The sequence below is a fragment of the Bos grunniens genome, chromosome 5 (assembly GCF_055505025.1).
Source record: "Bos grunniens cultivar Pamir isolate PY7600 chromosome 5, Bosgru_T2T1.0, whole genome shotgun sequence".
NCBI lineage: Eukaryota > Metazoa > Chordata > Mammalia > Artiodactyla > Bovidae > Bos > Bos grunniens.
In genome coordinates, this window is record NC_141169.1 from 60,138,282 (window position 1) to 60,161,032 (window position 22,751).

Consider the following 22,751-nt stretch of genomic DNA (forward strand, 5'->3'; position numbering starts at 1 on the left):
AGAATCTGCCTCCAATGCAGAAGACCTGAGTTCAATTCTTGGGTCAGGAAGATCCCCTGGAGAAGGAAATGGCAACCCACTCCATCATTCTTGCCCAGAGAATCCTATGGACAGAGGAGCCTGGCAGGCTACAGTCCATGGGGTCGCGATAGTCAGACACAACTTAGTGACTAAACCACCACCAATATATTCTAAATGTTTGTGGCTCAGCTGGTAAAGTATCTGCCTGCAATGCAGGAGACCTGGGTTCGATCCCTGGGTTGGGAAGATCCCCTGGCGAAGGGAAAGGCTAGCCACTCCAGAATTCTGGCCTGGAAAATTCCCATGGACTCTAGTCCATGGGGGCACAAAGAGTCCTACTTTCTCTTAAGAAGCTCTACCTAAATTTGACAAGCTGTGCTACATATTCAAGACAATTAAAAACAACAATAATACTATTAAACTACTGAGGAATCAGAATTCAGAGGTCAGTGCTAATGGGAAGTGATATATCATAGACTATTAGAAGCAGTAAAGATTGAGAGTATAACTTTAATCTTCCTGGAACTGGGAAGAGAAGAGTGGGAGTGAGGATGCCTGTTCAATAATGCTAGGTCCTTATTAGTAGTGTGAGTGTATCTTTTATGGCAAGTAACTATTGAAAATATTTAAATGAAGCATTTCAGAGTACTCTAATGAAAAATTAATGGCTTAACTGGAAGGCGATGTATTTTTAACCAAACTCTATCTTGGTTAACACATAACAGAATCATAACTTGAGAATATTGAGATTCTTAAGCTTTTCCTATGTTAGACAGTCTCAATATGGAACATGCATACATATATATACCATATATATATATATATATATTATTTTCACTTACATGCTCTTAAAACTTACAGAAGTTATATAATGCTCCATGATCATTATATCTATTTTCTCAAAATGGAAGATGTAGATATACAAATAATCAAGAGAAAATGCAATTATTTTACTCTTTCAAAAACACTATTTATGAGTGAAATTTCTTTTAATGTTCACCTCATTACCAAGCTGAACAGAAATCTGTAAAATAATCCAATCAATTACATAATATATGTATATTTCTCCCTGACTACATTTTATTCTATTCTTTTAGATAGTATTCAAATCATGACCCATAGGTAAAGTAAAAAAGAAGTAAAAAATATATTATGGTTTAATGCTTATATGTTTCTGGCAAAAAATCATGAAACATACTGTGTACCTGTGAAAATTTTTTAATTAATTAATTTATTTTAATTGGCTAATTACTCTACAATATTGTGGTGGTTTTTGCCATAGACTGACATGAATCAGCCTCTGTGAAAATGTTTTAATCATATTTCATATTTTAAAATTTTGGTCAAACATAGAAATTCCTTTGATGAATAAAATCCAGATTATTACCAACAAAGGTATAATAGGAATATTAAGTATAGGAATTTCAAAATTACTTAAGGAAGGAAAAATTCAGCTTATTCTACTAATTTGGTTTCATTGTTAGGACATATCAGCATATATTTCTATGTCCATATGTATGACACTCTGAAGGAATGAATACATTTTGTTAGCATTGTTCTCTTTCATTTAACAGATATTTACAATCACTCTCCAATTAGCTTCAGAAGTGTTGCAAGTTATTGAAGGGGGTGCTTACTGGGTATGTAAACATTGTATTTCATTTTTAATTTTAATTTTTAAAATAAACCAGCAATTCTCCCAAATAATCCCCCACCTCTCTCTCCCACAGAGTCCAAAAGACTGTTCTATACGTCTGTGTCTCTTTTGCTGTCTTGCATACAAGGTTATCATTACCATCTTTCTAAATCCCATATCCTCTCTCTCCCACAGAGTCCAAAAGACTGTTCTATACGTCTGTGTCTCTTTTGCTGTCTTGCATACAAGGTTATCATTACCATCTTTCTAAATCCCATATATATGCATTAGTATACTGTATTGATGTTTTTCTTTCTGGCTTACTTCACGCTGTGTAACAAGCTCCAGTTTCATCCACCTCATTAGAACAGATTCAAATGTATTCTTTTTAATGACCGAGTAATATTCCATTGTGTATATGTACCACAGCTTTCTTATCCATTCATCTGCTGGTGGTCATCTAGGTTGTTTCCATGTCCTGGCTATTATGACCCAGAGGGATGGTATGGGGAGGGAGGTGGGAGGGGGTTTCAGGATTGGGAACACATGTATACCCATGGCAGATTCATGTTGATGTATGGCAAAATCAATATAATATTTTAAAGTAATTAGCCTCCAATTAAAATAAATAAATTTAAATTAAAAAAAATAAAACTAATACACAAGGAAAAAGAAAAACCAGCAAGATAATGCACTTTTCTTTCATAATTGAACCACTAATAAAACTTAACAATTCTCAAATAGAAACAACAACTAGTTCCTATAGAAAGTCACATAGCAATCATTTCTTAAAATATTTCCTAATTTGAACAATAGCATTAATGTTTCATCTCTGCTACACGTTTCTCTCAGCTCATTAAGTAGATTATGCATGAATAGATTGGTAGTATTACAAATGTAAATTAATATTACTATTTAACCTCAGATATGCAGATGACACCACACTTATGGTAGAAAGCAAAGAAGAACTAAAGAGCCTCACTCTTCTGAGTGAAAAAGTTGGCTTAAATCTCAACATTCAGAAAACTAAGACTGTGGCATCTGATCCCATCACTTCATGGCAAATAGACAAGGAAACAATGGAAACAGTAACAGACTTTATTTTGAGGGGCTCCAAAATCACTGCAGATGGTGACTGTAGCCATGAAATTAAGACACTTGCTCCTTGGAAGAAAAGTTATGACCAACCTAGACAGCATATTAAAAAGCAGAGACATTACTTTGCCAACAAAGGTCCATCTAGTCAAAGCTATGGTTTTTCCAGTAGTCATGTATGGATGTGAGAGTTGGACTATAAAGAAAGCTGAGAGCCAAAGAATTGATGCTTTTGAACTGTAGTGTTGGAGAAGACTCTTGAGAGTCTCTTGGACTGCAAGGAAATCAAGCCAGTCAATCCCAAAGGAAATCAGTCCTGAATATTCATTGGAAGCACTGATGTAGAAGCTAAAACTTTGGCCACCTGATGCGAAGACCTGACTCAGTAGAAAAGACCCTGATGCTGGGAAAGATTGAAGGCAGGAGGAGAAGAGGACAACAAGAGGATGAGATGGTTGGATAGCATCACCAACTCTATGGACATGAGTTTGAGTAAATCAGGGAGTTGGTGATGGATAGGGAAGCCTGGCATGCTGCAGTTCATGGGGTTGCCAAGAGTCAGAGATGACTGAGTGACTGAACTGAACTGAACCTAAATCCAAATGTGATATAATATTTACATTGCTTGCTACATTAAATATAACTTACATAAAACTAGTTTATATTCCTGATAACTAAAACTCAAAGAGAAAAGAAACACTTTGAAAACTGGTATAACTACTTTCGTATAATCAGAGGAAAAGGAAGAGAGATGAGAAAAAAGTTTCTATTGAAGAACATGAAGAAAATTAGCTTCATTGAAACAAGGCTTTTGTAAAAATAACTGTGAAAAGAGAGAAAGATGATTATCAAATATAATAAAAGGGAGGAAACTACAATTATATACACTATTATTATTATTATTATTGACACCTTCATTTATTTCCTTAATACATCATGCAATAACATATTCACTTGTTTGAAAAAGAAACAACTGTGTGTATTATATTCACTAAGGCTTTTTTCACTTGTTGGTTCTGTAAGCTATAGATGAAAGGATTCAAAAGTGGGGCAATGGAGGTATTGAGTAGTGCTATTCCCTTTTAAAAAGATTCGCTTTGACTGATGGTTTAACATACATGAGGATGCAGCTGCAATTAGAAAAGAATATCACAATCATGTGAGAAGAACATGTTGAAAACGCTTTTTTCCTCTCATTAGTTGAAGGGATTTTCAGAATTGTTAATGCATTATAGGTACGTGATGTGAATACCATTGACAATGGGACCACAAGAGTCATCAAAGCAGAAATGAATCCCATTGTTTCAGCGAGCTGTGTGTCTGAGCAGGAGATCTGCAGGAAGGTAGCTGGGTCACACATGAAATGATCAACAATGTTAGAAGCACAAAAGCCAAGGCTTAAGGTTAAAAAGAGAGGTACAAAGATGATCAAAAAGCCAGCAATCCAACAACAGAAGACAAGAAGTGTGCAGATTTTACTGTTCATGATGGCTGTATAATGCAGGGGCTTATGGATGGCAACATAGCAGTCATGGGACATAGCTGCCAGAAAGTAAAATTCAAATGCTCCAAGTAATAAGCTAAAAAACAACTGTGCAATACAACCATTATAGGAAATAGTTTTGTCCTCCATTTCCATAATACCTAGGAATTTAGAGATGCATGTAGTAGTAGTAGTCGGAGAAGGCAATGGCACCCCACTCCAGTACTCTTGCCTGGAAAATCCTATGGATGGAGGAGCCTGGTGGGCTGCAGTCCATGAGGTCGCTACGAGTTGGACACAACTAAGCGACGTCACTTTCACTTTCACTTTCCACTTTCATGCTTTGGAGAAGGAAATGGCAACTCACTCCAGGGTTTTTGCCTGGAGAATCCCAGGGACAGAGTAGCCTGGTGGGAGGCCGTCTATGGGGTCGCACAGATTCGGACACGACTGAAGCGACTTAGCAGCAGCAGCAGTAGTAAAGAATATTTCTAAAAAGGAAAAATTCTGAAGAAAAAAAAGTATATGGGGGTCTTGAGGTGAGAATCCACCATGGAGAGAGTGATGATGGTGAGGTTACCAGTGATGCTTAACAAGTAGGTGAGAAGTAGGAAGATAAATAATACAATTTTCATTTGTGGGTCATTGGTCAAACCTGCCAGATAAACACTGTCACTCTTGTGTGATTTCCCATTAATGCCCTCTACTTTACGAGGTCTACATAGGAAAAAAAAAATGGAAAGGAAGAAAACAATGTTCCCAATGGGAAAATGACAAGGGAGATAACTAGTGTCTAAGGTAGAGTTAGCAAATTGAAATTTCAGATGGGTAACACACTGATCCTTCATGTTATAAAAATGGTTAATGCCATGAAAAACAATCCTTTGCATTTCCAGGATATCTGGACAGTTGATTCAAAGTTTCCCTTCTAATTTCACCACTGAATAATATATGTGATCATATTAATTTTTGGTTGATTTTAAGTGAATAAATTCAAGGAAAATTAAGCAGACTGTTAAAGCATAGAGACATGCTTGCTTTTCCACTCTTAATTTTGGGGAAGAATTATGATAGATGTCATTTTCTGTTTTTCATAAGAGCACCTGAATACACATCATCACTTCATGTTTTGTATTTAACACAAACACACACACACACACACACACACACACATGCACATGCACATGCACACGCACACCCATAGCTATCATCAGTAAATAGGACTAATACACTTTTGCCATTTTACTCAATCAAATTCAAATTTCTGACTAATGTTTCATTTACTTTCATGGCAAATGAGATCCAGTTTTACGTGTATGAATATGAGACATCAGGAATATACTTATTTGGTGTCCTTACTGGTATTTACATTCCCTTGATATCTATCACCATCCTTATCCTTTCCAGTTTGTGTTCTGAAAAAAATATAAGCAAGAATATTCTGATGACCTGAATATATAACAAGAAAACTTTTCCTCTACATGGTTTGACTCTAAGTGTAGGTCAGCTAAAGTGAAAATGAAAAAAAAAAAAAAAAGCAGGATTTAGGAGTGGATAGAAATGCATAACTATGTACTCACGAAATTATATGAGGTGTCAGAATTAAAAGCAAGAGAAAGATAAAGACGAAGTTTATGGAAACCTAGAAAGGTAAGTTGGGTTTTTAGTGATAAGACAGTGAATTTGAGAAAAGCTATTAAAATGTGTAAATAATAAGTAAAATTTAAGAAAATTAAAACTGTACATATTATTAAAAATGTGCAACTTAGTATATAAAATTAATAAATAAAATTTACAAGAAGATAGTAGGTACCAATGAAATTTCTCTCCATCTACTTGTTATTTACACTTGCCATTTTATTCTTTGTCTAAAGCACAGACTAAAAACGGTGACCAGTTTTGAGATCAACACGCCTAAGAGATGAGGAGTAAGTATTTGGTAAAATTCAAACACATAATAAATCTCAGAATTATTGACAAAAGTTTATGAAGCATACATTTCTATATCATAAAAATATTAAAATGGATGGCTAACATGTAAGTTATGAAACATTACCTAGATATAACTATTTTCAATGACAGGCATATTTCAAGTGAGGGTGAATCGTTCAGGGTTGTATAGCTAACAACTGGGAAATGGGATGAAGAGCTGAAAGAGTGTATTTTCTAAAATTGTCTTCTTAGACAAGTCAAAGTTTGTATAAATAGTTTTAGACCAAATATAGCATATTTCTTAAACAAAAAATGATTAATGATATCTCTAGGGAAATGTTACTTCCTTGGTATCTTCCTCATCAAACACATAAAATGATCAAGCTTTTGTTATGGGAGATAGAGAAGATAATGTTTTCTCTATTTAGAATATCCAGGTTTATTTCTAATCTCTGAAACATATGCTATTATTTAAAATAGAGCAATAAAAATAAAAATAATCATATATGGACAAATGAAAGTTGTTTTCAGTAATATCCAGAGGGATTTATAGGAGAATTCTAAGATAAAGAAGTTGGTGATGGACATGGAGGCCTGGCGTGCTGCGATTCATGGGGTCGCATAGAGTCGGACACGACCGAGCAACTGATCTGATCTGATCTGAAGATGAGGAAATAAGATCTGCTGTCGAAATCATGAAGTTAATAATGTAGATAAATATGGGTAAAGGAAGAGACTATTATTTTTCCTGGACATTCACTTTATATGCAAATAATTATGGAGCAATCAATAATAAATGTTTATTTACACAAATGACTCAATGACAAAAATTGTAGGAATGCATATACTAAACACCTAAATCAAACTTTGCCATGTCAAATTATCTTTCTTCAACTTAAACAATTTAACACAGAAACTTTCCCCAACACACACTGTAAAAAAAAAAAAAAAATAAAGTCCAATTACAAAACCATTAGAAGTCAGCCTATGAATGCAATAGTGTTTAGTTGTATTAGCTATTATGAAAGTGAAATATATTTGAAAAGGAAAAGCTTCTCAATAATAAATCACCTGTGTATTCCATATGCCTTTCCTAAAACAATGTTTAAACGATTGGAAAAGTGAGGTTAAAGTTTAATGATAAAAATAGAACAAAAGTGAATTAAAACATATCTAAAAGGAAATCCAGTTTTTAAATTTAAAATTTTTCACATACCAATTCTTATCATGTTTTTCAGTGCTAAATCAGTCTCCCCAAAATACTTAAAATTTCAAACAATTTTTAAGAAGATATATACACAGATTTATTCAGACAAAATCATCTCTGCCCAGTAGTTAATACTTTTGTCATCATGCTGAACAGAGCACACTGATATTCCATTCTTCTCTGAACAGATCTCACTCAACTCCTCAACATACGATTCTTCTCTCAGATCATTTTATGGCAACTTTGTGCATGTTTTGATTAGCACTTTGTTTTTCTTCAGGTTTTTTGATTACTGTATTAAATTTTTCCATTACTAAATGAACAGCCTAATTAGATCCCATTTGTTTAATTTTGCTTTTATTTCCAATATTAAACTTAAAAGCTTCTGCTACAACAAAGGAACCTATAAGCAAGGTGAAAAGACAGCCTTCAGAATGGGAGAAAAAAATAGCAAATGAAGCAACTGACAAACAACTAATCTCAAAAACATACAAGCAACTCCTGCAGCTCTATTCCAGAAAAATAAACGACCCAATCAAAAAATGGGCCAAAGAACTAAATAGACATTTCTTCAAAGAAGACATACAGATGGCTAACAAACATATGAAAAGATGCTCAACATAACTCATTATCAGAGAAATGCAAATCAAAACCATGATGAGGTACCATTTCACGCCAGTCAGAATGGCTGCGATCCAAAAGTCTACAAGCAATAAATGCAGGAGAGGGTGTGGAGACAAGGGAAACCTCTTACACTGTTAGTGGGAATGCAAACTAGTACAGCCACTATGGAAAACAGTGTGGAGATTCCTTAAAAAACTAGAAATAGAACTCCCTTCTGACCCAGCAATCCCACTGCTGGGCATACACACTGAGGAAACCAGAATTGAAAGAGACACATGTACCCCAGTGTTCATCGCAGCACTGTTTATAATAGCCAGGACATGGAAGCAACCTAGATGTCCATCAGCAAATGAATGGATAAGAAAGCACTGGTACATATAAATAATGGAGTATTATTCAGCCATTGTAAAGAATACATTTGAATCGGTTCTAATGAGGTGGATGAAACTGGAGCTTGTTACACAGCATGAAGTAAGCCAGAAAGAAAAACACCAATACAGTATACTAATGCATATATATGGAATTTAGAAAGATGGTAATGATAACCTTGTATGCAAGACAGCAAAAGAGACACAGATGTAGAGAACAGTCTTTTGGACTCTGTGGGAGAGGAAGTGGGTTGGATGATTTGGGAGAATGGCATTGAATCATGTATAATATCATATATGAAATGAATCGCCAGTCCAAGTTCGATGCATGATACTGGTTGCTTGGGGCTGGTGCACTGGGACGACCCAGAGGGATGGTACGTGGAGGGAGGAGGGTGGGGGGTTCAGGATGTGGAACACGTGTATACCTGTGGGTGATTCATGTTGATGTCTGGCAAAACCAATACAATATTGTAAAGTAATTCACCTCCAATTAAAATAAATACATTTTTCATATTTAAAAAAAATAAAATAAATTAACAATCTAGAAGAAATGGACAAATTCTTAGAAAGGTACACAAATAAATACATATTTATGTATTGAATATTTTTTTAAGTATCACCCAAAATGCCATAAAATAAACCAACACTTGACCCATGGAGTATTTATGCTTTCTGTGCTCTGTAGGAAGATATCTAAAATTTGTGAATTATTCTCAGGAGGATAGGAAATCTAAGAACACCAATTGCAAAGATCAAACATTTATTATTCAAATGTTCTCCCCAGGCACTAAATATTTTTAACAGTGAAATTATATGTTATATATATGTATATATATAATACATATATATGTATTATATATATATATATATATATATATATATATATATACACACCTTTAACTATGTCCCCAGAGATCTCAGTATAAATGTCTCCAACAAGAATGTTTATTCCACACACTCATGTTTTGAAATCCCAGACACATAGGTAGGATCTGGAAGCAGGAAAAGAAAACATTGCTTATGTTGATAACAAGAAGTAACAATATAAGATGATTAGCCTGTCCAGGAAACATTATATCTCAGTATAAATGCATTATCATTAATTCTTCAGACACACCTAGCATTTCATGTCCCATATGCCCTCAGTTTCTTTTTCAAAAACCATTTTTTATCCAAATAGTCTTTGTGATATTTTTTTATTTGATCTTCAGCTAAAGATTCATAATAAGTAAGAATTCTCCACTTCTATAGTTTTAAACCCTTTATGTATGTCTATACCTTGCCAATCATGCAACATGTTGCAGCCATGTGCCAAAATTCTGTCCAAAGGATGTAAATGGAGATATCTGTGCAACTTCCAGGGATCATACTCTGAAAAATGGAATTTTCACTCCTCTTCCTCTTGATCCCCCTTACTGCTGAAATGCAGATGTGATGGCAAGCCATTTGGAGCCGTGGCTATGATCAATTACAGTAGAAATGATGAATAAACAAGATAGAACACACATAGGTTCCTGACAGGACTGTAGACCATACCAACATAAAGACAGAATCACATTATGGAGGAGTTTTAGCATACCAGCTGAGAGGGTAACAGGCAAAGAAGGCTAGAGGCCGGAGAAAATAGGCTGCAAGTGTCAAGGCATTTTTTATATCTTTCTTAAGCAAAAGGAGGAAACAAATTACAAGTTCAGATTTTTTTCCCCTTCTCACTCCAGTACTTTGGCAAGCTCATGCAAAGACTTGACTCATTGGAAAAGACTCTGATGCTGGGAGGGTTTGGGGGCAGGAGGAGGAGGGGACGACAGAGGATGAGATGGCTGGATGGCATCACCGATTCGATGGACGTGAGTCTGAGTGAACTCTGGGAGTTGGTGATGGACAGGGAGGCCTGGCATGCTGCGATTCATGGGGTCATAAAGAGTCAGACACGATTGAGCAACTGAAATGAACGGAACTGAACTGATAGAAAATTAAAAAGATTTTAAAAAAATTCTGCGTTGCAATGATGACACCCGGTTCCACCTGAACTTAACTTTTCTCAAACCTTGAGCTAACCAATGCATTTTCCTTATGGAAATGTTTTCCTTAAGCTATGTTAATGAACTAGGTATTTACCCTAGACACCAGACCACCAAACTCAACTATTGAGAAATCGGTATGCAGGTCAGGAAGCATCAGTTAGAACTGGACATGGAAAACAGACTGGTTCCAAATCAGGAAAGGAGTACATCAAGGCTGTATATTGTCACCCTGCTTATTTAACTTATATGCAGAGTACTCATGAGAAACGCTGGGCTTGAGGAAGCACAAGCTGGAATCAAGATTGCTGGGAGAAATATCAATAACCTCAGATATGCAGATGACACCACCCTTATGGCAGAAAGTGAGAAGGAACTAAAGAGTCTCTTGATGAAAGTAAAAGAGGAGAGTGAAAAAGTTGGCTTAAAGCTCAACATTCAGAAAACAAAGATCATGGCATCTGGTCCCATCACTTCATGACAAATAGATGGAGAAACAGTGTAAACAGTGGCAGACTTTATTTTTAGGGGGACCCCAAAATCACTGCAGATGATGACTGCAGCCATGAAATTAAAAGACGCTTACTCCTTGGAAGAAAAGTTATGACCAACCTAGATGGCATATTAAATAGCAGAGACATTACTTTGCCAACAAAGGTCCATCTAGTCAAGGCTATGGTTTTTCCAGTAGCCATGTATGGATGTGAGAATTGGACTGTAAAGAAAGCTGAGCACCGAAGAATTGATTCTTTTGAACTGTGGTGTTGGAGAAGACTCTTGAGAGTCCCTTGGACTACAAAGGAGATCCAACCAGTCCATCCTAAAGGAAATCGTCCTGAATATTTATTGGAAGGACTGATGCTGAAGCTGAAACTCCAATACTTTAGCCACCTGATGCGAAGAGCTGACTCATTTGAAAAGACCCTGATGCTGGAAAAGATTGAAGGTGAGAGGAGAAGGGGATGACAGGGGGTGAAATGATTGGATGGCATCACCAATTCAATGGATATGAGTTTGAGTAATCTCCAGGAGTTGGTGATGGACAGGGAGGCTGGTGTGCTGCAGTCCATGGAGTCGCAAAGAGTCAGACACGATTGAGCGACTGAACTGAACTGAACTGAACTGTCTCTCTTCAAGTCTGTCCCAACTAAGACTAGAACCGATAATGGCTCAACAAACCAGTATGCTTTACTCATACAATTATTCTCCTAATCTGTGTTATTAAGATTATGTATTTCCTTGGAAACCTGCCTTTCTTCAAGATTCATGTGAATCGTTTTATGGCCCAGGATGACTCACCTTTAGCCAATGTTGTCTCAAAATGCATGTTGTAGGTGAGAGGGCTTTTGCCTCTCTCTGAGTTTTGAGATATTTGCTTTCTCTAATTAGCAGCCTGCTAGTAGGTATATGGTTCAGTTCAGTTCAGTCACTCAGTCGTGTCCAACTTTTGCAACCCCATGAATTGCAGCACACCAGGCCTCCCGTCCAACACCATAACTTTCTGCTAAAGACAAGCAGGGGGGCACTCTTTCTGCCTGCTTCTGATGTCTATGTCAGAAGCTTTCTCAATCTCTTTTATACTTTAATAAAACTTGATTACACAAAAGCTCTGAGCAATCAAGGGCTATCATTGGCCCTGGATTGAATTCCTCTCTTCCAGCGGCCAAGAATTCTGGTATCTTTCATGGCTCAGCAATAACCTTTCACAGCATGACTATTAAAGATAGAAATAAATTATTTTTTGCTTTACATGCTATGCTATTTTTCTCATACTATATAAAATATATATTTTCAAAACCTGTTTACTTGGACTGATATTTCATATTTGTTTAACTTGTTTACTCTGTCTGTGTGTCTTCTCTCATGATCCTTTATTTTATGATTATAATTAATGGATATGTATGACTTTAATCCTTACAGGTAAGTTTGGCCTTGGAGTAGAAAATGAAACAGGGCAAAGCCTAACAGAGCTTTGCCAAGGGAACACACTGGTTATATCAAACACCCTCTTCCAACAACACAAAAGACAACTCTACACATGAACATCACCAGATGTTTAATACCAAAATCCAATTGATCATATTCTTTGCAGCCAAAGATGGAGAGGCTCTATACAGTCAGCAAAAACAAGACCTGGAGCTGACTATGGCTCAGATCATCAATTATTGCAATATTCAGATTTAAATTGAACATGGTAGGGAAAACCACTAGGTAATTCAGGTATGACCTAAATCAAATCTCTTATGATTACACGATGGAAGTGATGAATAGATTCAAGGGATTAGACCTGTTAGGGTGCTTTACAATCTATAGATAGAGGTTCATGACATTGTAAAGGAGGCGGTGAACAAAACCATCCCCAAGAAAAAGAAATGGAAGAAGTCAAAATAGTTGTCTGAGGAGGCCTTACAAATAACTGAGTAAAGAAGTGAAAGGCAAGGGAAAGATATACCCAACTGAATGCAGGGCTCAAAGAACAGCAAGGGGATATAAGAAAGCCTTCTTAAGCGAACAATGAAAAGAAATAGAGGAAAACTATAGAATGTGAAAGACTAGAGATCTCTTTAAGAAAGTTGGAGATATCGAGGGAACATTTCATGCAAAGATGGGCACAATAAAGGACAAAAAATGGAAAGACCTAACAGAAGCAGAAGATATTAACAAGAGGTAGCAAGAATATAAAGAAGAACTGTACAAAAAAGCTCTTAATGACTCAGATAACCATGATCGTGTGGTAACTCACCTAGAGCCAGACATCCTGTGCGTGGCTCAAGTGGGCCTTAGGAAGCATTACTACAAACAAAACTAGTACAGGTGATGGAATTCCAGCTGAGCTATTTCAAGCCCTAAAAGATGATACTGTTGAAGTGCTGCACTCATTATACCAGCAAATTTGGAAAATCCAGCAATGGTCACAGGACTGGAAAAGGGCATTTTTGATTCCAATCCCAAAGAAAAGCAATACCAGTATTTAAAGTACCTTTAAATTTCTCTTATTTCACATGCTAGCAAGATTATGCTCAAAATCCTTCAAAAAAGGTTTCAACAGTACTTGAGTTGAGAATTCCAGATGTGCAAGCTAGATTTAGAAAAGGCAGAGGAACCAGGGATTAAATTGCCAGCATAGACTGGATCATAGAAAAAAATAAGACAATTCCAGAGAAACATCGATTTTTGCTTCATTGACTATGCTAAAGCCTTTGACTGTGTGGATCACAAAAAAAAACTGTGGAAAATTCTTATAGATGGAATACCAGACCCCCAGGAATGGAATACCTGCCTCCTGAGAGACCTGTATGCAGTTCAAGAAGCAATATTTAGAACTGCACATGAACAATGTACTGGTTCAAAATTCAAAAAGGAGTATGCCAAGGCTGTATATTGTCACTCTGCCTTTTAACTTATATGCAGAGTACATCATATGAAATGCTGCACTGTATGACTCACAAGCTGGAATCAAGATTTCCAGGAGAAATATCAGCAACCTCAGATATGCAGATGATACCACTTTAATGGCAGAAAGCAAAGAGGAACTAAAGAGCTTCATCATGAAAGTGAAAGAAGAGAGTGAAAAAGCTGGCTTAAAACTCAACATTCAAAAACTAAGATTATGGCATTGGGTCACATCACTTCATGGCAAACAGATAGGGAAAAAGTGGAAGCAGTAGCAGACTTTATTTTCTTGGGCTCCAAAATCACTGTGGAAGGTGAGTGCAGCCATTAAATTAAAAGACATTTGCTCCTTGGAAGAAAAGCTAAGAAAAACATAGACAGAGACATCACTTTGCTAACAAGAATCCATATAGTCAAAGCTATAATTTTTCCAGTAGTCATGTATGGATGTGAGTGCTGAATCATAAAGAAGGCAGAATGCCAAAGAACTGATGCTTTCAAACTATGTTTTTGGAGAACATTCTTGAGAGTCCCTTGGTCAGCAAGGAGATCAAACCTGTCAACCCTTAAGGAAATCAGTCCTGAATATTCATTGGAAGGACTGATGCTGAAATTGAAGCTCCAATACTTTGGGCACCTGATGTGAAGAGCTGACTGATTGGCAAAAAGCCTGATGCTGGGAAAGACTGAAGGCAGGAGAAGGGGATGACAGAGGATAAGATGATTTGATATTATCACACACTTAATGGGCATGAGTCTGAGCAAACTCCAGGAGATAATGAAGAACAGGGAAACTTGGCATGCTGCAGTCCAAAGAGTCAGACACAACTGAGCAACTGAACAAGAGCCAACTCTGATAGTTTTCTTTTTTCATATTTTCTAGTTCCTTGTTAAAATTATCACTCTGTTCATCTATTGTTTCCCCTAGTTCAGTTAACATTTTCATTACTAATATTTTGAACTGTTTATCTGTTAAATTATTTTTTTCATTTCACTAGTTGTTTGTTCAAATTTCTTTTGTTTGATTTGAAACAAATTACTCCATCTTCTTGTGGCTTAAATTTCTGTCTTTATGAAATCCGGTGAAACAGTCATATCTATCCCTGTCTTGAAGGCTGTCTTGTGTGGGTGCATCACTAGACAGTCTGTGTGTGCCTAGTGACTTTGGTCAGAGATCTGGATCAGAAGTGAGTACAAATCCTATTTCCCCTGGACTGTGCTGGCGGCTATCAACTTGGTGGGATGGCAGTTGGAGATGAAGGGGCTAGAATCAGAGCCAGATGTAAGCTGGGGCTTTTTCTATGGTCAGAGGCCAACACAGCCCCATCAATATATGGACTGTCCCTTGGTGCTGAAGAAGAAGCACTGAGGGTCAGGTTATATCTGATTTCCTGTTCTGTTTAAGTGTGTGCTCTCCCTGCCTCTCATCATCAACACCTTTATCCAGAAGGGGCTAGAGCTGGAGTAAGAGGGGCCAGAATGGGCACCTGTTGCAAGCCAGGGTGTGTTCTTGGGGGGCTCTGGCACACTAGTATTCAAGACTGGACCTGATATGCTACCTCTATGAGTACCACCAGCAAAGGCCACCCCTACCTTGTTCAGATATAGTGCCAGATCTAAATTGACTTTATCCCCTTGCCCTAGTTGGGAGTTGCACCATGGAGCAAGAGGGGCTGAAGTGAACACTTGACATTGGCCAGGGCACACATGTGGCCAGTATGGGAAAATGACCAGAGTCCCAGGCAGTCTCAATCTGCTTCTTCCACCTTGTTTCAGGAGCAAGCAAGTATATATGCTCTTCACAGAGTATAAGTTTCCCGAAGCCCTGCTGCAAGCCCCATGGGTTTTCAAGTCAGCCAAGGAAACTTGTTTTCCCAGTGTTAGACTCTAGGACTGTGGTGGATATGTGGTTCAAACTGCTCACTCCCCAGAGAGGACTTCTGAGTCCATGTAACCTCTCCCCTCTTCAGTGTCCCCTCCTAAGGGTGCAGTTCCCTACCGGATTGCTTCTTTTTCCTTCCTACCTGACTCTGAGGGGATCTTTCTTTACACCTTTAGTTGTATAGCAATCTTTCTGGCAGTCTCCAATTTGTTTTCAGTGAGAATTGTTCCATAGGTATATGTGTTTTCGATGTATTCATTGGGGGAGGTGAGCTCAGCATCTTCCTACTCTGACATTTTCATCTCCCTAAGTAATTTGTTTTAAAAATATTGCTTCATATCTTTTAATCCCCTTCACCTATTTTAACCCTCCACCAACTCCTCTTCCCTTTGGTAATCCCTAGTTTCTTCTCTGTATCTGTTAGTCTCTTTCTGTTCTGTTAAATTTATTTTATTTTTGATTCCACATATAAGTGAAACATTTGGCATTTGTCTTTCTCTGTCTGACTTACTTCCTTAAGCATAATACCCTTCAGCTTCATCATGTTTCCACAAATGACAAAATTTCATTTCATTTCGTGGTTGAGTAATACTCAATTGCCTATATACAGGCACCCCTTCTTCCTTATCTATTCATCTCTTGATGGACTTTAGGTTACTTCCATATCTTGGCTACTATAAATAATGCTACTATGGACATTGGGGTGCACCTATTTTTTTTTTCAAATTAGTGTTTTTGCTTTCTTTAGACAAATATTCAGGAGTGGAATGGCTGGATTGTATGGTAGTTCTATTTTTAATTTTTGAGTAATCACCATGATATTCTCCACAATGGCTACATCAGTTTAAATTCACATCAACAGTGCACCAGGGCTGCCTTTCTCCCACATTCTCACCAACACGTATTATTTACTGTCTTTTTGATGATAGGCATGCTGATAGGTTTGACATGGTATCTCATTGTGGTTTTGCTTGGCTTTTTCCTGATGATCAGGGATGTAGAGCACCTTTTCATGGGCCTGTGGGCCATCTGTATGTCTTCTTTGGGGACAAAAAATGTCTATTCAGGCCCTCTGTCCAATTTTTAATTGAGTTGTTTGCTAAGGAATGGCAACTCAGTCCAGTATTCTTACCTGGAGAATCTCATGGACAGAGGAGCCTGGTGGGCTACAGTCCATAGGGTCACAAAGAGTTGGACATGACTGAAGTGACTTAGCCATCATGCACTGTTTCTGGGCTTTCTATTCTGTTCCATTGACCTCTCTGTCTTTTTTTTTTTTTTGCAAGACTATACTGATTTAATGACTGTAACTTTATAGTGTGGTCTGAAGTAAGGGAGTGTGAGATCTCCAGCACTGTTGTTTTTTCTTAAAATTTCATTGACTATTTGGGATCTATTGTGATTCCATAAAATTTTAGGATTATTTGTTCTAGTTTTGTGAAAAATGTCATAGGGATCTTAACAGGGATTTCATTAAATCTATAGATAACTTTGGGTAGTGTGGATATATTAACAACATAATTAATTCTTTTAATCCATAAACACCAGATATCTTTCCATATATCTGCATCATACTCAATGCCTTTCATCAATGTTTTATACTTTCAGAATAGAAATATTTCACAACCCTGGTTAAATTTCTTCTAGAGCAATTTATTCTTTTTGATGCAATTATTAATAGGATTGTCTTCTTGATATTTCTTTCTAGTAGCTTCACTGAGCTATCTTTTGCTCTTATGCATAATGACAATAATTTTTATATCACACGGTTGTTTCTAAAATTATATGATTTGCATAAAACACCTACCAGTTTCTGTCATTTATGGAGTAGTCAATAAACTGAGTTCTTATCTCTAATTCTATATTTGTTGTTCAGTCTACTTCAGTAGAGCTGAAAAGGTGAAAGCATTTAAGGATAAAGTATTTTAGCATTTCACACGGAAGATTTCTTAAGAAGTAAGTTGTACTTCTATTTAAAAGTTGTGTTAGAGATCTATTTTAATCAAAAACAAACAAAAAGTAGTAGAAAATTCTCTGAGGATTCAGGATTCCTAGGTGATGGTACCAGCATGATTAGAAATAATCAAATTGATATTTCATATACAAACTGAAATAATGAAGATGACAGATGATATAACTTTAATCTACCTTGGTACAGGAAGAAATAGTAATTGGGACATTTTAGTTTAAAACTGCTGGATCCTTATCAAGAGTTTCAGTACATGCTCTATGTTAAGTACAGTGTAGATGATAGATCTTTAAAATATATATATTTCAGAATAGCTCAATGATAAAGTAGTGGTTTAACTCAAACTTATGTTTTTAAAGGACATTCCTCCCAATTAGCACATAGCAGAATCAAAATTAGTCAGGAATTTAGAGAGCCTTGTCTTATTTTAATTAGATTGTCTCAAAATGTATATATGTATCTTCTTCAACTTTTGTGTTCTTAAAATTTCTAAAAGTTTAATAATGCTTCAGAGTCATTAGCTCTACTTTCACAAAATGGATAAAAATGATACTTAAATTATCACCAAAAATGTAATAATTTGTTTAAATACACATTTTCCCAACAATTATGTTTAAGACCCAAATAGCCTTTAAAGTATAGTTCATTTTATGGTTTTTAAATAAACATATAAAATTCTCTGGTCAGTTACATATTATATGTAGTTTTCTTCCTGCCTATCATTTATTCTGCTCATAAGATAGTATTCAAATATACTTTCTTATAAAGAACTAATTTCTAAAGAATGTATTAAAACAACTATATTTTAATAAACATTTAAAATATGAATATGAACATTGTATTAATTTATGTTTTAATTTTCTATTATTTTAAATAGAATATACATTAATAAATTAGTAGTATGAAAAATATAAATGGATATTAGATTTAAGTAGGTATTAAGTGATAACAACTAAAAGATAGTAATAACATGACATCACAAGCTGCTTTAAATATAGTTTAAATGTAAGGATACTTTTAGGCTTGACTAACTAGAACTGAGAGATAAAGAAACAAATTTAAAATGTGTCTCAATTTCTTTCACATGTACAAAGAAGGTGAGATTCAAAATAAATCTCTATAGAAGACTATAAATAAAATTAAATTCTAGCACAAAATTTGTGTAAAAATAAAGCTTTAAATAAAGATTAATGTTGTAGAAATGAAAGGAAAAGCAGAGGAAATGTGTATTAGAACTACATTGGATATGCTGTTGTTGATTGATGCCCTTTTGCTTATCTTCTTTATGTATAGTGCAAATCATATTCATTCCTTTGAGAAAGAAACAACTCTATGTATCGTATTCATGAAGGCTTTCTTCACTTGTTGGTTCCTTAAGGTATAAATGAAAGGGTTCAAAAATGGAACAACAGAGGTGTTGAGCACTGAAATTCCTTTGGAAAAAGATATTCTTTGTTTGACTGAAGGTTTAACATATATAAAGATGCCGCTGCCGAAAGTAAGGGATATCACAATCATGTGAGAAGAACACGTTGAAAAAGCCTTTCTCCTATGACTAGCTGAGGGAATTCTTAGAATGGTCAAGGCAATACAGGTATATGATATAATCACCATTACCAGTGTGATCACCAGTGTCACCACAGCTGAGATGAATCCCATCATCTCGATTAACTTTGTATCTGAGCAGGAGATTTGTAGGAGGGGAGTGGAGTCGCAATAGAAATGATCAACAACGTTGGAGGCACAGAAGTCAAGGTTTAGGCCATAGAGGAGTGGTGGAAAGATGACAAAGAATCCAGCAACCCAACAACTGAGGACAAGCTGCATGCAGATTTTACTGTTCATGATGGTTGTGTAATGCAAGGGCTTACAGATGGCAACATAGCGGTCATAGGACATTGCTGCCAGTAAATAACATTCAGATGCTCCAAAAAGAAAGGCAAAAAACAGTTGAGTCATACAACTGTTATAGGAAATGGTTTTGTCTCCTATTGCCATCATAACCAGCAATTTAGGGATGCATGTAGTAGTATACGAAATTTCTAAAAAGGAAAAATTTCGAAGGAAAAAGTACATGGGGGTCTTCAGGTGTGTATCTACCAGGGTGAGCGTGATGATAATAAGATTGCAAGTGATGCTTAGCATGTAGGTGAGTAGTAGGAAGATAAATAAAACAATTTTTGTTTGTGGGTCACTTGTTAAACCTGCTAGAATAAACATTACCACCCTTGTATGATTTCCCATTCCAGTTTTCTGACAATTGCTCTGTCTGAATAGAAGAAAAAGAAAAAAAAAAAAATGAAACCAAGGGAGACATAACAGGAATAATCACTATTTAAGGTAAAGTTAGGTAATGACAACCCACTCCAGTACTCCTGCTGGAGAATCCCATGGATGGAGGAGCCTGGTAGGCTCCATGGTGTTGCTAAGAATGAGACACGATTGAGTGACTTCACTTTCACTTTTCACTTTCATGCATTGGAGAAGGAAATGGCAACCCACTCCGGTGTTCTTGCCTGGAGAATCCCAGGGATGGGGAAGCCTGGTGTGCTGCCGTCTATGGGGTCACACAGAGTCGGACACGACTGAAGCAACTTAGCAGCAGCAGCAGCAAAGCAATTTTTCATGTACAGCAAAACAATGCTCATTCATGTTTTAAAAGTGTGTTTTTTTTTTTTTTTTTAGAGATAGTAATAGATGCATGTGCAAAATGTCTGGATAGATTAATTAAAAGTTCAGCTTGTAGTTCTTTTAGAGAATCATCTATATAACAGTAGTAATTGTTGATAGTTTTTATGTAAGGCAATCAGAGATATAAAGAACTTTTAAAGTATAATAAATGCTTTTACTCTCTTTATATCATCCATGAGTTTGGATATATGCCATTTCCTGTTCAATTAAGTTCTCAGACTAGAACCAAAATTATATCTATCATTGAAGCCCCGGTTTCATACACACACACACTATTCATCCTCAATAAACAGAGCTAGGAGAAAGCAATGGCACCCCACTGTAGTACTCTTGCCTGGTAAATCCCATGGATGGAGGTGCCTGGTGGGCTACAGTCCATGAGATCTCGAAGAGTCGGACACGACTGAGTGACTTCACTTTCACTTTGAACTTTCATGCACTGGAGAAGGAAATGGCAACCCACTCCAGTGTTGTTGCCTGGAGAATCCCAGGGACAGAGAAGCCTGGTAGGTTGCCGTCTGTGGGGTCGCCCAGAGTCGGACACGACTGAAGCCACTTAGCGGCAGCAGCAGCAGTACATCTTTTCCATTTTACTCAATTAACCAAACTCAAATGCCTGATTTTAGACTCATTTATCTTCATAGCTATCCTGATCGGATTTCATATAAATTAATATGGGGCACTGGAAATAGTCTTATTTTCTGTTCTTGGGTTTCCCTGGTGGCCCAGTGGTTGAGAGTTCGCCATGCAATGAAGGGGACACCAGTTGGACTTCGGGTTCAAGAGAATCTCATATGCTGCACAGTGAGTAGGCTCTTGCATCACAACTACTGAGCCTGCACTCTAGAGCCTGTGCTCTTCAACAAGAGAAGCCACTCCAATGAAAAGCCCGTACACTACAACTATACAGAGTAGACCACACTTCCAGGAACTAGAGAAAGCCCGCACAGCAACGAAGACCCAGAGTAGCCAAAAATGTGCACGTGTTAGTCGCTCAGTTGTGTCCGACTCTTTGCTACCCCATGGACTGGCTGCCAGGTTCCTCTGACCATGGGATTCTCCAGGCAAGAATACTGGAGTAGGTTGCCATTCCTTTTTCCAGGGTATCTTCCCAACCCAGCGATCCAACCCAGGTCTCCTGCATTACCATGTAAGCCACTGGGGAAGCCCAGCCAAAAATAACTAGCTAAATAAATAGAATGTTTTTATAGTCTTATTTTTTGTTCTTTATAGTATTTCCATCTCCTTAGTCTCTGATGTAACCTATCCTTCCCATTTTGTATGCTAAAACAACATCTGCAAGTACAGTCTGTAAAGTCAATGTGTGTATTGAGAAATTGCAGTTTTCCTCTGCAGGTTATGATTCTGAGAATGGATAGGTAGAATAAAGTGAAAAATAAGGATAAGGGATACAGAGGCAAAGAGAGAAATATAAATATGGCACCATGAGATTGTATGAAGTGGAGGAAGTTAAGATAAGAGAAATATAAACATAATGGTAAAGCTCTATGTAAATCAAGAGAGGTAAGAAAAGGTTTTCGGGGATAGGGTAGTGAGTTTGAAGGAAAAATTAAAGTAAGGTTAAAATATGTATATATTAAAGGAGGAAATTTTTATGACTGAAATTTCTCTCCATCTGCTTATATTTTTATACTTACCTTTTTGTTCTCTAAAATACAGACTGAAAATATGAACAATTTTGAGAGTAGCATAGTCTAAAAAAGACGATTAACTGGTAAATTTCAGTACATAATGAATCACATAATAGGGTGACACAAATATTAAGAGACACATATGTCCCTATTGTAAGGATATTAAGTGTCTGGGTAATGTGCAATTAAAGAAATATTGTCTATTTACAACTACTCCCCTCACTGGCATATAATGAGTGAGACAGATTATTCAGGTTTGCACAGCCAGTAAAAGTGGACATGAAGATTAATTGAAAGTGTGTTCTCTCTAAAGCTGTCCCCTTAGTACTAAAACATTTTTATGAATAATTAAAAGCCAGAATATAGTGTATTTGCTCAAATTCATGTATCAAAACCATACATATAAATATATAGAAATTTAAGAACGAAAAGAGATGCCATTTTTCTTGGACATTCAGAAAATTGTGCAGCAATCTGTTATAATTTTTTTCTCATTTACACAATTTATCATAAAGGCAATGATTGTAGAATGCATATATCTAAATAATCTTATAAGAATTTTATCATGTCGCATCATTCCTTTGTCCAGCTTCACCAATCATATCACAGTAACAGTTCCCCAACAGAGACTATAAAAAATTTACATTACAAACCGTTAGAAAGAAGGTCTATGAACACAGTTAGGGTTAGCTGTGTTAGATGCTGTGAATACCAGCTAAATTACAAAAAGAAAAAAGAATTTCAAGACTAAATTTTTGTTATGTTGCATTACAC

General features: G+C 36.4%; 1 protein-coding gene and 1 pseudogene across 1 annotated transcript; both read right to left on the reverse strand.

Moving 5' to 3' along the window:
* Nucleotides 1-3,702: 3,702 nt before the first annotated feature.
* Nucleotides 3,703-4,929, reverse strand: LOC147372200 (olfactory receptor 6C3-like; annotated as a pseudogene).
* Nucleotides 4,930-18,939: 14,010 nt separating this feature from the next.
* Nucleotides 18,940-19,878, reverse strand: LOC147372201 (olfactory receptor 6C74-like). The gene has a single exon (XM_086403629.1). The coding sequence runs from the start codon at nt 19,876-19,878 to the stop codon at nt 18,940-18,942; it is 939 nt and encodes a 312-aa protein (XP_086259755.1).
* Nucleotides 19,879-22,751: the final 2,873 nt, after the last annotated feature.

Excerpts from the sequence above, each read along its gene's own strand:
- LOC147372201 (XM_086403629.1), bottom strand. The coding sequence starts at position 19,878 with ATGGGAAATCATACAAGGGTGGTAATGTTTATTCTAGCAGGTTTAACA.